The 15,959-nt window shown below is 48.5% G+C and overlaps 1 protein-coding gene across 1 annotated transcript; it reads right to left on the bottom strand.

Annotated features, from left to right (window-relative positions):
* Positions 1-807: 807 nt before the first annotated feature.
* LOC149866728 (glucose-6-phosphatase catalytic subunit 1-like) lies at positions 808-10,431 on the bottom strand. Its single transcript, XM_090044061.1, has 5 exons — positions 10,130-10,431; positions 6,914-7,023; positions 4,591-4,696; positions 2,750-2,865; positions 808-2,189 (listed from the first exon to the last, which is right to left on the bottom strand). Exons 1-5 carry the CDS (start codon positions 10,357-10,359, stop codon positions 1,678-1,680), a joined length of 1,074 nt encoding a protein of 357 aa, XP_089900187.1. The 5' UTR covers positions 10,360-10,431; the 3' UTR covers positions 808-1,677.
* Between the last annotated feature and the right edge of the window lie 5,528 nt (positions 10,432-15,959).

Here is a 15,959-nt window from a genome sequence, read left to right as displayed (position 1 = left end):
GATTTGAAGCCAGGAGCAGGAAGCTCTGTGGTGGCTGACACATCCACCTTGCAGTGCTAAGGGTGATGTGGGATGTTTCCAGAGCCTGCTCTGGGGGAGACCAGTTCTTCCATTCATGGCTTAGAGATATTTTAATAAATCAAACAGAAATAGCAGTTCCAGAGGACTGCATCACTAGTGTCATGTATTCCCTGTGAACAACTGGCTGTGCTACTCCAGGCTTTTAATCGTGCCTTTCAGAAGCTGTGCTGGTGGCAACTCAGGTTTGGGCCCCAGAATTCTGGGCAAAAACAAAGGACCTCTCAGGTATGTTTTTGGACTGAGCGCCCAAACACCACCAAGAATTTATATCTGTCAGGATTTATTTATGGGATAGAACTGAATTACCAACATCTACAGAAAAGTGGAACTTCCCTAAGGATTAATTGTGTACAATGGCCTTGACTATGCCTGCTTGAAGAATGAGACAAAAAGCTCTGCTGGTCAGCCCCACTATGAATGTCATTCATATTCATAGTGAGGTGGCCAAATGAACGGAGAGTGAACTGCTTTGATTAGCACCCCATAAAGCAAAAAACAATGCAATAAAGAGGAGTCACTGTGATGGTGAGCGAACCCATGATAGCAAGACTCTTTTCCCTCTCCCACCACCACCGTACACTGGGAATATTGGGCAGCATTGTTGAGGGGACAGCATAGGGAGGTCCAGAGCTATTTCCCTCTATGATTTATAATGGGTTAACAGTATCCAAAGCGAGGGCTGGATTTCCCTGAAGCAGGGGAGCAAGCCAAACACCTTACCACCTCTGGTGATGAAACCACCTCAGAATTTAATAAAATGCCCTCTGTTTACATATAGGCACACATGTATACATGCTGCTTTACACAGAAGATAACTGCTAGGCACTGGGTACTTGATGGAACACAGAAGCTGGCAAGCCCCAGGGCTGGTGGCACAGAGGAGCTTTTCTGCTAAGATTTTCACACTTGGTCTCCAAACATCACTCTCCTGTAAACAGCCTCTGGTCCTCAGTGAGGAGCTCTCAGATCAATCATCCCAATAACATGCAGGCATAAGCACCCTCCACCCCTGGTAATGCCAATCTCCTCACATGACAAATACCAGGGGAGGAATGAGGTTAGCTTGTGTCATTTTGAGAGTGCAAAAGGAGCTGGTATGATCTGCTAGGGAAATTGATGGCTGCCAGGGGCTTCCACCTGCTACAGTCTGGCCCCAGGGCTCCAGTGTTCACCTTATCACATATGCCATCCGAGGGACTGGAGAGGAGCTGTATCCAGTGTCCCTCTCATGGCAGTGGGGCTTGCTGTGCATGCAGCCTGCATATGAATGTATCCCAGTCTCTCAACTTTGACCTGCATCATAAGATCAGTTCCATAGGTGGCAGTTCTGCTGTGTAAGCCAGACAGGGACTTCCCAGGAGCCACGCAGGGCTGGTCTCAGGGTGAAGTCAGTATGTGCAGATTTGGTGATAAGAAAGCAATGGCCACGGCTGGGTCTAAGCCAGCATCTGCTGTAGCACTGGCTGACCCAGGACTCACTAGATCCAGTTCTGGCACTTGCACCCAGACACAGGTGGGGGGGACCAAGGGCCCTAACTTTCTGTTCGTGGGACATGGCACCCATGATGTATATAAATACCCAAGTTCCAATTCCTTTTATACAGCTTTCTTATCCTGTTGGCTCAGGACCTGGGAGACGCAGAAGGGGATGAGACAGACAGCGGCCAGGGGCACAGCTGCACTCTTGCAGAAAGACAGGCCATAGAACAGCAGCTCCACTTTGGTGGGCGGTTTGAAAGAGTCAAACAGGTGCAGGACAACAAGTGAGGCCACAATGCAGCTCAGGCGGAAGGGCAGCTGTTGGCCCTGCTTCCCTTTGCAGCTTTCCATGTACATCTGGGAGTGGAGGGCCAGCCCCAGTCCAAAGAGGATGCCCAGGTTCCGGAGGAGGCCAGCGAAGGGTGTGGTGTCAATATGAACCCACTCCGGCTGGTCACACCACCTCTTGGCTTTCTCCAGGGTCCACAGCAGGTCAACACCAAGTGTCTTCAGCAGCAGGTAAAAGCCCAGGGCAAAGCTGAAAAGTAAGAGGGTTGTGCCCAGGTATCTCCAGAGACTGGCATTGTAAATGGAGTGGATGTGTTGGAAAGCTTCAGCCACTGCCATGCCTGCAGGGAGCAGAGGGTGAAAGGAGAAACAGCCAGTCAGAATGAGAAAGCATAATTCTGCCACATGCATCTGCATGATTATCACCGTTGTGTCATGTCATCCCAGGGAATAAGTGGTATTCAGGTGGCTGTGCCTAATCTCAGCATGGAGAGAAAGTATTATTTACCTACTTTAGGTACTGACATACTGTGTTCCCCCCTCAGAGTCCCAAGCCTCCTACATATGCATACCTTGAAACAGTATTTCTTGGCCAGAAAAACCTGCCAACCATTGTAATTAGTCATGTAATGTTCTATCTGCATGACCTGGATCACTATGTTGAAGTGCTTGGAGGCTACAGGCTTTCTAAAGACTTGTACCATAGTGTGTATTCTCTGGAAAGACAAATGCAGTAATTGCACAGCAAACCTGGACAGATGCAGCTTCATGACTATCCTCATCTAACCTAATATAACTGATGAGTACTGCCCAGGGTATAGGCTATGTAATATTGCAGGTGGATGTGGTGGCTATCAACTAGAATGCAGGAAGAAAAGGCAGCTCTTTTGACTGTACTGACCTGAGATGACCCCTGCAATGACTTGATGAGGAAAATGTGCAGCAATGAAGACTCGGGACAGACAGACACAGGTCTGTACTGCCCAGAACCCTGTCCACAATGCCGTCCGCAGGAACCTGCAATGGGGAGACAGTTCAGTTAGTGGCAAAGCCAGTAGGGTCAGCAAAGCTTGTTCCTGCTCAAGGATGTAGGGACACATTTTCTGCAGTGTCTGGGTAGGAGCAAGAAGGCTGGGATCTCTGAAGTGCCTCCCCCTGACAGCAGAGTAAAAAGGCACAACATAAAACCCTGACAGTCACTGATTATGGCACTACTAACCCACAGAGAAGGAAGCTTGGGGAGGTCCAGGGTTTGCATGCCACAGCCAGGCCACATGCCACTTTTAACACACACTAAAAACATCTAGGGGTGGGTTTCCCCAAAGGCTCAATGTTAGCTTAACTCTGCGAGTAACAACAGAGATCCCACTGACTTCAACTGGGACAGAGTTCAGGTAACACAAAGCACTGCCACTCCCACAACCCAAGTGGGGCCTCAGTCAAAGACCACCAGAGTCAACAGAAGGACTTTGAGCCAGGCCTTTGGTCAGACTATACCGCAGAGGGAATGATTCTGTCCCAGTACAAGGGGTCCAGCTTGTAGGAAGTATGAGCTGTGATTCTCTTTGAGTGTGTCTACATGTTGCCGTGCTTTACTACTTCCTTTTGGAAGTAGTAAAGCACGGTGCAATACAGGTGGTTACTGTGCTGTGCACATAGCACACAGGTAAATTTTGCCGCTACATCACTGTAGCGGCACACTATACCCAGGGATGCACTGCTACAATGACATAGCTGGCAATCACATGTAGACACGTGATTGCTACAATGTAGTGCCTTTTGCTATGGCCTTAGCTGGCCTAGCTTCCAATGCAATGAGTGCTTGTGAAAGTCTTACCAGCCTTTTAAACCTCTTGCTCAGCACTTACATGTTGGCCTGTAGGCAAGCATTTGCATATAAGTGTGTATGAGAGAGCCATTGTGCTACCTGCTTCCTGCAACAGAAAGTTCTACTGCTCAGCTACATGATGCACAAAGGGCATTGACAGAAGTGATGGTTTGTCAAATGATCAAGCCCCTGATGTGCTCTACCGCTGTGCACTGACTGACATGCATGGCTGCAGAGCGCTTTAAAAATGCCCAATTGCATGACAATCTGAAGCTTCATTACATGAAGGTTCAGATGAAGGTGCTCCAAAATGGAGCACCTTTATTAATGTCTATCAACATGCACCAGGAGCAGAGTTGGGCTGAAACAGCCCAATGTGCCCCTGTTGCTAACTGAACAATGAGAGGGGGAGAAGGGAGGGGAGGGTCTTCTGTGTAGGGTTTCCCCAGCCTGCATTGGAAAGTGGGGCAGGTGCATTTGAATCTCCCCCACCCCTCCCGAGGTGGGGGTGGGGCTCCAATCCACCTGCCCCACCCTCTGGCTCAGGCTGGGCAAACCTCAGACTGAGCTCCCTCTGCTCCCTGTCTCCCCCTCCCCACCTCCATTCTGAAGACAGCACCAGAGCTGGGAAAGGGGAGGGGTAAGGGGAGGGGAGAGCAGTTGCAGACACATATCCACTCCAAACTGCAGTTTGATCCCCCATCCCCACAAACCAACAGCCAATGTCTGCTGCGTCAGGAGACCACTAACTCATGGCACTTCCTGCAAAGCACCACGAGTTATAGCAGGGAGCTGCACATCTGTCAGTGCCTGAAAGTTCACTTCCTTTTACTGGTTCAGAATGCACCTTTCCCTACCTTCAGAGCTTCCCTCTACCCTGAAGATATGAGACTAACTGTCCAAATGCTGCTTACCAGTATTTAAATGCTGGCTGTTTCTTCCCCACAACAACAGAAAGAATGGCTGTCACCATCACATAGTAAACTCCTGCTGCACCCATTGCATGACCTGAGGGACTTCCTAGGGGAAAGAAAGTGCCCATATTAGCTTTTCTTTGGTTGTTCTTTGCACTTTAGAAACATTCCTCCCTGAAGACTAACAGCAAAGAGTGCCCAGGTTTCTAGGATCCCTCAGCTGGAAGTCCAAAAGCCTACTTTGCAGCACAACAGCAGCCAATTCCAGCAGGACCCTGGGGATTCATCAGTGTAGGGACAGGCACTGTGAGAATCCTCTCCACTTGTAGCATTCAGAGTGGGGGAGAAGAAGAGTAACTCTTACAAATAAGGCATTATTGGTGGGGGGAAAATGTGGAATGTGGGAGGGATCCCCTAGGCCATCAAGTCCAGGCCCTTGCATTCGCAAGGAACTGTTAACCACAGAAATCCCCCAAATTGCCACTTCAACACCCCACTTACAGCTATGAGACAAAGCATCTGGAATCTCAACGGCAGTCTACCTATAACAGGGGTAGAAGCAGGGGAGACCAGGGCACTCCCAATGCCCTGCCATGGCAATGACAGGGAAGCAGATTCTACAATATCCAAGATCCCAGATATGCTCAGAAGAATCTAAGGGAAGGACTTTTCCCATACTACAGAGGAAAGGGAGAATCCTCCACAGACCCTGCCAGTCTGATCTAAGGAAAAATTCTTCCTGACCCCATATTTGATGATCAATATGGTCCTCAGCAGAAGAACAAATGTCTAAGTATAAAATATGTAGTTAAGTATTCCAGCAAGGGAAATAAGCCTACAGCACTATGACCACTCAGAGCAGGGAGAGCTCTGCAAATTCCCCAGGGCCTGTGGTACAGTCCCACACAGATATGGCAGTGCCAGCTCCACTTATGCACTGGGGACCTGGATGGAATCACTGTAATACTTGAAAACTCCTTGGCCCTTAGGCAGCCTGAGCTCCCGCCTTCCTACAGAAACTCAGTGATGGTAGTAGCTACAGAAATGGCACCCAGCAGAAGTTGGGATTAGACAGGAGGTAGACAGGAGGTATACAGGAGGTGTAGCCAAAGGCCAAATCCAAAAGTACTTTTTGCCCCCCCCCCCAAGTATCACCTACATAGCAGTGTATGGGAAATTTTTTTGGTGCTTATGCAGAAAAAGTTCTGTATGCACCAGTCTAGCTGTGCCTCCCTTCTGCACAGTCTCAGAAAGCTGCACTGTGACTGCCTAAGCTCGGGGTAGAAGAGAATCTTCTGAGTGCCTGCATAGTGCCAGGTAACTCCTGAAACTTTAGGTGGAGAAAAAGCCACAGGTTGTAATTATTTGACACCAGAAGATCTATCCACCTGTTAGCCCACTAGTGAGGTACTTGCCCAGGGAGCAGAATACCTAGGCTCTGGGCCCTTTGCACCCAGAAGGGGTTTGAAACCCCATTTTTCCCTTCCTAGCAAATGATTCTAACCACTAGGCCACAGACTAGGCACAGACTACAGTATGCCTCTGGAAGATGGCATACTGGGCAGTCAGAAAAGGCAGATATGTGGGGCCAAGAAGCAAAGAGCAAGCCAAAGGGAGCATGGCTCAGTGACATGGATGCTGTGATGGAAGGGCTCTGGGCCTATCCCCCTTCTCCTGCTGGGCAGGAACTCTCCCTTCACTATTTGCCGTTCGACCCGATGAATGCAAGGTGCAGAAATTGATTGAGAAAGAAGCCAGATGCCAGGACGTTCTCCCTGACACTGAGTGTCCTTCCTTCACTAAGCTTCTAGGCTAAGAGGTTAGTTGTTCCCTCTCACTTCTTCCCCCATTTTAGTTCAGGAGGTTTCCACACAGATGGAAATAGAATCTAAAAGCTATTTAAGTGCCAAATGACATTTGGCCGTAAGTGACTTGCTTTGTCATAGAGAGTCTGTGGCAGAGCAGGGGATTAAAACCAAGTCTCTACCAACCTAGACTAGTGCCTGGTCCTCTGAAACCATTCTCTCTCTCTGTGTCCATCCCTGGAGGACATTTCTTTGTATTAGTGATATCACAGGCCAGCACTTGTGACAGCTCTTTGCCTCACCCTCACACATATATGGATTTCTGAAGCCAGCAGCTTGAATCATGAACCTTTGCTCTGGATAGAGATATCAATAGTCCCCCATTCCTTCCCAGGGCAACTGCTCAGTTGGTTGGCACATGCACACTTTCTTCCATATGCTACCCCCTGGCATAAATTGTGGTGCACAGTTCTACCCCTTTATTCCCCTCCCTAGTTTACTTTTAGAAGATGCCTCACCTGGGCCAGTCTCACATGTGAGAGGGAACTGCTGGATGACAGGAGCAGAGGTGTTGTCATAGTAATTGGTTTCATGGACCCACCAGTAGGGTCTCTGCCCAAAAAGGATCCTGAAACACAAAAGTAAAGGTGGCTCTAGTTGTCTTAGACACACAAGAAGAAAAGCAGGCTCAAACCCCATCACCTAAGCCCTGACATGCAAGCAGGGACTGGGGAAGGGATGAAGGGGCCAAGTTTGGGGTAGTCACACACATACGGTCCAAGAAAGACTTTTAGAATAGTGTCATAGAGAAGTAGGGCTGGAAGGGACCCCAACAGGTCATCTGGTCCAACCCTCTGCCTGAGAACAGATCATGTCTATCCAAACCATCCTATGCAAATGCATTGTCTAACCTCTTAGCAAAACTACAGTCAACCCTGACAAGACATAACACACTAACCAGCCACACGTAAAGCAGGGGGACCATGGTAGCCAATGTCCTGCTGCTGCTGCAAAGGCTGTTAAAATATGCTTGAGAGATTCCGTACCCTGGTTTACATGCTCTCTTTTCTCGCATCAACTCCTCAGGGAAACCAAAGCAGCTAAAATTGGGGGGGGGGGGGCGCACGGAAAAAAGAAAGATCCACCTCTGGTTTCTTCCAGTTTATGTTTTCTGGCTAATAGCAATAAATGTGCTGGCAATACTAAACACACAGACGCCCCCACCTTCCCACCAGAGTTTGTACATGTCCCATCTATACATGTATGTGGCACCATGGGTGGATCACAGCTTTTGAAAAGGTGGGGTGTGAGTGCATCCTCACATATAACACAACACACATTTTCTTCCAGGTAAAAATAAACTAGAAGCTAGGGCAGTGGTTTTCACCTTTTTTTCATTTGCAGACCCTTTAGAAAATTTTGAATGAAGGTGCCAGCCCCTTTGAGTATTAAGTATGGGTATTCACAAACTTTTGGTTGATAACAGTCATTGTTTGTGGACCCCTTATGCATAGTCAGCGGATCCCCAGGGGGGTGGACCACAGGTTGAAAGCTACCCCAGGGGTCTGGGGCTATATCATTCAGTTTAAGATCAAAGCAGAAACAAATATAACTTCATTGGAATGTGCATTAATTTGCTCTAGTCTATATCATAAAAATGACAATAAACTAGGTAAAAATAATAAAAGGATGTTGTTTCCTTAGTGTTGTTGTCATTAGAATTAAATGCACATGTCTTTCTGATTCGTAAAACAAATTATAGCCTTTTTGTGCATCTTGACAGTGAAATAAGGTGTTCAGAGGGAATCAGGTAGATTAAAATGGGCCATAAAGTCAAGTGACTCCCCTACTGCTCCTTGAATAGAAAAGCTGCTGCTGCTGCCAGCCAGTTGGTTTTAAACTTTGGGTAGACCAGGAATCAAAGGGGGTACAACAGCACCTCCCACGGATCCACCCCTGTGTGGCACTGGGCATTCTCTATGTCTCAGGGACCAGAAGTTGGCAGCATGAGCAAAGAGGCCCTGACTAGCTCAGAGCTGCCATGGACTTTCCCTTTGCCACCTCAGTCAGTGCAATGCAGAAGCATGCAGCTGGGACCAGCAACTACACATTCTATGTGGTCACTTGTGAACCCTTTCCCACACCCTTCACATGGGTCTGACCCCACAGCAGGACACAAGGTTTAAAACACTATCAGTGAACATTTAAAAATAATAATTATTTACATGACTTTGTAGATACTGAAGAAAGTGTAGGACCCGGCATATAGTAGCTACATGGTACTTAATTGGTCTAGGTGGATGCAAACTAGGACATGCCATTAGTCATGCAGCCTGCCTTAACCTGTGACATAAGAAGTTAAGAAGTTCCAGTGTCATAGTGTGATAGAAAGCAAAGTGAGACCCCACACATGGTAACTGCATGGGTACAGAGTTGTAAGGTGGCTAGACATACTGAGACGATGGTTTTAGTATAAGCTGTACAGTTGCTGGCGTGGGGAAAATTCAAAGGCTGCTTACAGATGTAAAAAAACCCCAAAATAAAACAGTGTTTTATTTAAACTCAGCATGCCCCCATGCCAAGCCCAGCGCATGCCCAGAAGAGGTATGGTATTAGTTTGACCTGGCTCATCCAACTTCTGTATAGATTGGGCGCTTCAGAAGGGGTTTTCTGGTGCTTGTATCTAATAGCTGATTGAATCAGTTTTAGATAAAAATGCCAAAAAGCCCTGTTGAAGCATGCAAGCTATACAGGCGCTGCAGAGGTGGGTAGAACTAATGCATTGCCTCTTCCAGTAAAGCGTGTTTTTTTTTCTTGGGGGGGTGGTCAAATTGGTCAGCAGTCTTTTTCAGTTCATGGTGCCTGAGGGCAGTTCTCAGTTCATCCCCTCTGTCCCGCTTCTGCCTGGTGGTTTCAAGTAGTTATCTTCATATTGGTGCTGGCCCATGATGTTTAACTTGATAATAGCCAAAAGCCCCAGAAGCGATCATGCAGGCCTGGCCCAAAGATGGGAAGGTCTCCCAGGGATATAGCCTGAGACCCTGTATATAAATTTATCCATAGATTGATCATTGCTCCCAGCTGATTCTGCCACACACCTCCTTTGACTCCCATGGCAACTTCACCAACAGATACACACTAATCTTTTCCCTACTGGGATCCATCCCCAAGATGACACCAGCTCTGGGGAAGAACAGTTTCCTTAAGAAATGCACCGCTGAAGTAAGCAGGGCTATGGCCAAAGCAGTGTCTGGCCCCCCAAACACACCTCCCTGCCCATATCCATCCCTGCTCTATGCCCTTTTCTACCATGAGCTACAAACAGACTCACTTTTCTCTAAACAGTGGTAATGTAATAAGCTCTAAGCACTTTGCATCCACCGATCTCAGTGCCCTTCACAAAGCAAGGCAAATATTGTCACATTGTTTTACAGCCGGGGGGAAATGAAGTCCACTTAAGAGAAGCCCATCTAGAGCTAATGTCTGCATTAATCCCATAAAATGAACAAGTAAAGCTAGTTCAGGTCTTTACTCTGCTGCTGCTTTGGAAGAAAATTTGCATCCTGAAAACTTTAAAGAGGTTTGCTTTGGAAAGCTCCAGTCTGGAGCTACCCTCAACCTGCCTGGTAGTTTATAGAAAAATACTCCTCAGCAATCACCTCAAAGGGACAAGGAGGGATTAGGCAAGTACTCCTAGTACAGCAGGGCCAGGCACAGCACAGGGTACTACTCACCACTTAAAAACCAGGTTGAGCCAGTCCCCAATCACGGCCACCCAGATGAGCTTGATGCCCACTGTCTCACAGAGGTGGAACCAGATGGGGAAGAGGATGAAGAAAGTGTTTCGCAGGTCAGCGGCAAAGGAGACAAACAGAAACCAGTCCTGGGAACCCTGGTAGTTCACTTGCAAGTAGCGAGTGGCCTGAACCCCTGCATCATGCAGGACATTCATTCCAGCCTCCATTCTTGTCTCCTGTCAGCACCTCAGTGTCAGCAGGAAGCACAGAGTGACTTTGGTCTCTACTGTGCTCCGGCTGCTCTCTGGCTTGGATTTATACCCTGCAAGGCTTGTTTGCAGCCTGTAGGTCACTTGCTCCAGCACTGATCTTTGGACCCAAAAAACACTTTTGTCAAAGGTGCATCACCGGGAAGGAGTTGATGCAAACTTGTTTGGAGAAACTTACGTAAAAGCAAAAAAAAAGGACTGATAAAAACAAAATGTTGTGTGCCCTGCTCTGCCACTGGGCACTGTTAACCCTTTGCAGCACCAGGGGCCTCCCCATGCTGTAGGAACTGTACAGTTAAGTGAGGCAGGATTGTCCCTTAAAGCAACTACAGCTTCCCACTCTGTACCCTCCATAATTTTTGCTGACTCCTGATAAGATTTCCTTGGTTTCCAAACTTCCATAATATCATTCATTTCCTAATGAAGGGTTTCAGATACTGACATTCACTGAAACTCAGCGGGTATGTCTACACATCGCCATATGGTGATATGGTACGGGCGGTTATTGTGCCATGTGGGCAGCGCATGCTTAGATTTTGCATCGATGTCGCTGTAGTAGTGCGCTGTAGCTGGGGAGTGTGCCACTACAGTGATGTAGCTGGCGATCACGTGTAGACACATGTGATTGCTATGTTGCTGTAGTGCGCCATATGGAGATGTACTGTAGGGTGACATGTAGACGTAGGCAGTGAAACTCTGAACCATTTAGATCTCAATTGTAGATAATTCTGTGGATCTCTGCTGCCTCAAGCCCGCAGTAGCACAGTAGGCAAGATGGTCCTTGGGCAACTCAGAACTTCCCCAACTACAAGAGTGATTTGCTTTAGGCTGAGCTGCATTTATAGAGTATAGAGTTGCTACAAATCACATCCAGTGCTCCTTGCTGAGCTCTGGGGGACAGTCTGCACAAGCAGCTGAAGGTCCTGAACTACCTCAGGACAGTTTATTTTCCCAACATCCACCAATTTGCTCTATAAATCGCCTTCATGTCTGTATAGGGTCCTTTCATTATGTACTTGCGATCTGCAGACCCCACCATGGCATCTCCCACCAAGTGATGAAAACCACAACCTGGGCCTTTAATCATAAGATATTTTTAAGATCTTGAGACCTTTTTAATAATCCATTTTGACCATTTCCCTTTGTCTTGCAGTTTCAGGATCCTTTAAAGTCATATTTCCCAGCCTGATGGGATTTTTGCCTTCATATGTGGCGTGGGGTTGGGGGGGAATGGCTCTCTTCCTTGCATCACTTCAGTGTATTTTAATAACACTTGCAAGTGCAGGACACTAGTAGTGCCCTCATCCTCCTGCTTTACTTGTGGCAGACTGGGTGGAAGGCAGCCAGGAGCTGGAGTTGGAGCTGGAGCCCCAAACTCTGCAGCAAGAGCTTCCCAGCTGCAGCTTCTCTCCCTTCTCCCCTACCTCATTTGCCCTGGTACAGCACCAGGACACATGTAGCTGCACCAAGAGCAGCCCCACTGGGAAGCTATGCATACTGACTGGGGCTAGTGCCAGGGCTGGGATTGTCCAGTGGGTGCTTATGGAAGTGCATCACAGGCTGTCTAGGGCAGGGCTTGGTCCCACGCAGAGCACTGCAGGGGCAGCCATGGGCTGGATGTGGGGGAGGACTGCACCTGCACTGCACTGCCCAGGCAAGCTCTACTGCATGTGCCCCCTGCCTCACTCCCTTCCTCTCCCCACCCCTGGCCAGTTCCCAGCACCTAGCACTCAGGCAGCCCCTCACACTTATATCCCACAGCTCCCCAACACCCCATATCCCCTCCATATCCCCTATCTCTCCATCTCCCCAGATGCACGTCCACACGCCCCCTCCCACACACACACAGTATACAAGAGTAAGGCTTTATTTTGAGCTATTATGCATATACACTATTCAAAAACATATAAATCAGAACTAAAATTATTTTTTGAAATCCAATTAAAATGTTATAGTAGTAGATGCTTGATTTTACTATACTTTTTTAAATCTATTATTTGTTTAAATAATATCTTCTAAAAGATGTATGCGGCCCTTGACAGATCACCAAAACTCGTTAAGTGGCCCTTCACCCAAAATAATTGCCCACCCCTGTAGCAGGGCAACAGGATTGTTTTGCAGCTTTAGAACTAGCTTAGCCAAGTGCTTCTATGGGATGGTCTGTACAGAGCTGATCATGCGTAGAGGAGGGGATTGGACTAGGTGACCTGCTAAGGTCCCTTTCAGCCCTACTTTTCTATGATTCTATGCAAGGAGGAAGGTTAGATATTTGCCTTATATTGAAGAAAGCTGAGATCTCCCATAAACCCAACTCTAGGAATTGGGGTTTTACCAAGGGCACCAAGCATTGTGAGAACAGGTGATGCCGCTAGCTGAAGCAATCACTTGGGAGCAGTCTGTTTGGGATTGAGATGACGGAACAGTCAGCAAGTCTGTGGGTCCCAGTTATTGTTTATTAGCAGGGCCCAGCTCCCCAGGACATGACCTGTGCGTGGCTTGACTGTGACAAGCTGAACGGTTCAAGGATCTTGACCTGAACTTTCACACTGAGAGAGATAAGTGATGCCTTTTCACTGGCTGGCAATCATTAACCCCTCTTGCTGTTTCCCCATTCACTGACATCACCTTGTTTTGGTGCAGAGTTGCTTGGTTGTCTCCTGTGAATGGCACCACTATTTGAGTAGCCTATCTCCACAAAATGACAGCAGCAGCAGTGGCCAGCAAGGGCCTGCCAGGAAGAGGATGGGGAGGCAGGGGCCTTGGACCAAGGTCACAGAGTACAGGAGCTTCTCCCCTGGAAGCTCAGTATCCTCTCAGTATGACTGGCCCAAGCAACTGCCAGGTCCTCTCCATCCTGCTATCCATTAGCTGGACCCTGGCTAAGCTGTCCCTTCTTCCTCATCCCCTCCTTCTCCTGCCATCATGCCCTGGCTGCATCTTCCACCTCATCACCGTAGCTCTTGGTGTTGCAGTAGCACCCTGAGACCCCATCAGAACAGTGGTGTCTCCTCAATCCCTGCCCTGTCTGCCACAGTTCAGTCTTTCCTATTTCCTGTGAATCCCTGGAGTCCCATCCCTAGTTTAAAAGGCTGCTACTGAAAAGTTCCTTTGCCCAATGCTCTAACTGGATTGTTCCCCCCATTGTAGCCCCCACTACTTCAGATGTCTGGTCATCACCTTCAAGGTTTTACCTCATACAGTTCCTGCCTATACCTCTGCTTCTCTGCCTTTCTGTGTTTCCAGAACCTAATGCCAAGGCACTACCTTCATCTCCCTATCACTGTCCCAGCTCTGTGTTACCATGTGGATTGGAAGTGGCACAGGTCAGCCTGCTCTTGAGCTCTCTGCATGGCAGGTCCTGGTCCTGGCCCTCCCTCTGGATGTGGTGTAGAGTAAGTAATGATGATAAGACTCGGCTCTCCACTGTTGTATTGAAGGCACTAGCCTAAATCAGCCACAGAGCTGAGGAGTTGTATCTATTTGCACCTCCACATGCTGCAATATGAGGATGCTCAGCTAGTGTTTGAAGGGCTGAGGGGCAACCACAACCAGAGAAGATGTTTCTCTGTTTCCTGCAGAAACAGACCACTGAGCTATATTCCTGGGTGCAGCAATGTGGGCCACAACTGTCTTCACAGGACAGATTCCTGAGTACCCAGGTTCTCCTAAGTAAGTTCATTAGGCTCCTATGCTGCCTTGTGAGGGACTTAATTGCAGGCACCTCAGGTATAGGCACAGGTTCTACTTCTGCTACTTTGATATCCAAACTCAGAGTCGGGCATGACCAAACCTATTTGGCATAAAACCAGTGAAGTCATTTGGTTGAGTTTCCAATGCCATGATGACAGGGTGTCAGAGACTGCCTGGTGCACTGCCCAGATGCCCAATCCTTATCAGAAGAAATGTGCTTATAATGCTGATTCACCCAAGAACCATCTTGCCTGCTGCACTAGGGGGGCTCAAGGCAGAAAAGATCCACAGAAGTATCCACAACTGAGAGCTAAATGTTTCACTCATGGACTCCCTGGGCAAGGCAGAGCCAGTCCCATCAACTTCTTAGTACTGGGGTCACTTTGGGGCATGATCAGGAAGAGACCCCACTACAGGGACACCACAGTCCCAACCGAACCTTGCATCCACAGATGCATCTCGAGCAGGTCCAAGGAGGTGATCCTCCCCCTGTATGCGGCACTGGTCAGGCCGCAGCTGGAGTACTGCATCCAGTTCTGTGCGCCGCACTTCAGGAGGGATGTGGACAACATGGAGAGGGTCCAGAGGAGGGCCACTCACATGATTGGGGCCGGCAGAGCAGGCCCTACGAGGAGAGGCTATGGGACCTGAACCTGTTCAGCCCCCACAAGAGAAGGCTGAGGGGGGATCTAACGGCCTGTTACAAACTAGTCAGAGGGGATCAGCAGGCACTGGGGGAGTCCCTGTTCCCCCCAGCACTGCCAGGAGTGACTAGAAATAACGCTCACAAGCTGGCAGAGGGTAGATTTAAGCTAGACATCAGGAGGTGCTACTTCACTGTCAGGGCGACTAGGATCTGGAACGAACTTCCAAGAGAAGTAGTGCTGGCTCCTACCCTGGGGGTCTTTAAAAGAAGGCTGGATGAACACCTTGCAGGGGTCATTTGACCCCAGTACTCTTTCCTGCCATGGCAGGGGGTCGGACTAGATGATCTGCTCAGGTCCCTTCCGACCCAACCAACTATGAAACTATGAAACAGTTCCCAGCTCACATAGTGCAGGGGGATTAGTGCAGCCAGTAAAAATGGAGTAGCCCAATGTTGTACCAAAGGCTGCACAATTCTGTTGCTTTCACAGCAATATATTGTAGAGGACCTCCACAAAGCTGCTACAGCGAGTGATGGAAGCACTACACTGCCAAGACTGCCTGGAGCCAACCAAACTCATGGACTACGTATCCTTCCCAAGCCAGGCCCTGGCTAGCTGAAATGTCTCTGTGGGCTCTAGGCAACACACTGTCAGGCCCTGTGCAGGGCTGGGGCAGAGAAGCTGCGTCCGCTGAAAGTTAGAGTCCTGCCCAAATTCCACTAACATTCTTCAGGGAGCATGCTGGGTTTAAGGTAAGCTTTTTCTTTTGATTAAAAGTAGCTAACCTACATATATTTATTGTAAGTAGCTAAAACTCAGGAGTTAGACCAATCCTTAAGTCCCTTGCTTAACTAGAGTCCCAAGTGAGGGGGAGTTTGCTAGGGAGTTTGCCTGGAAACTCTCTCTCAACTTCCTTCACCATAAGCTTGGTGAGAGGAAGCAGAGAAAAAGGAACCTTTCAGGACCAAGGAGCAGTGAACAGGCTAGCTTACAGATGAGTTTGCTAGGGAAGGTCTGCTTGAAGAGTGGGGTGGGAAAAGAGAAGCAGTGGATTAAGAGATCCAGAGAGATGGATGGAAAACACTGCAATGCCAGAGCCACTGCCGCTACTGACTCATCCTCTGCTTGCACCTGTAAGGTATCTATCCAGGCAGCCCCACTCACTGACAAGATTTCCACCCAGGTCCTGGTTTGGCACTGTGATGGAGATTGCAGTTTGCA

The sequence above is a fragment of the Crocodylus siamensis genome, chromosome 4 (genome assembly GCF_052110815.1).
Source record: "Crocodylus siamensis isolate JL-2025a chromosome 4, ASM5211081v1, whole genome shotgun sequence".
NCBI lineage: Eukaryota > Metazoa > Chordata > Crocodylia > Crocodylidae > Crocodylus > Crocodylus siamensis.
Note: the sequence above shows the minus strand (reverse complement) of the source record. Positions and strands in the feature narration are given on the sequence as shown.

Excerpts from the sequence above, each read along its gene's own strand:
- LOC149866728 (XM_090044061.1), bottom strand. The coding sequence starts at position 10,359 with ATGGAGGCTGGAATGAATGTCCTGCATGATGCAGGGGTTCAGGCCACT. Across the intron at positions 4,697-6,913 it reads CACATGTGAGACTGGCCCAG|GAAGTCCCTCAGGTCATGCA; the intron begins GTGAGGCATCTT and ends TCTTTCCCCTAG. Across the intron at positions 2,190-2,749 it reads CATTGCAGGGGTCATCTCAG|GCATGGCAGTGGCTGAAGCT; the intron begins GTCAGTACAGTC and ends TGCTCCCTGCAG.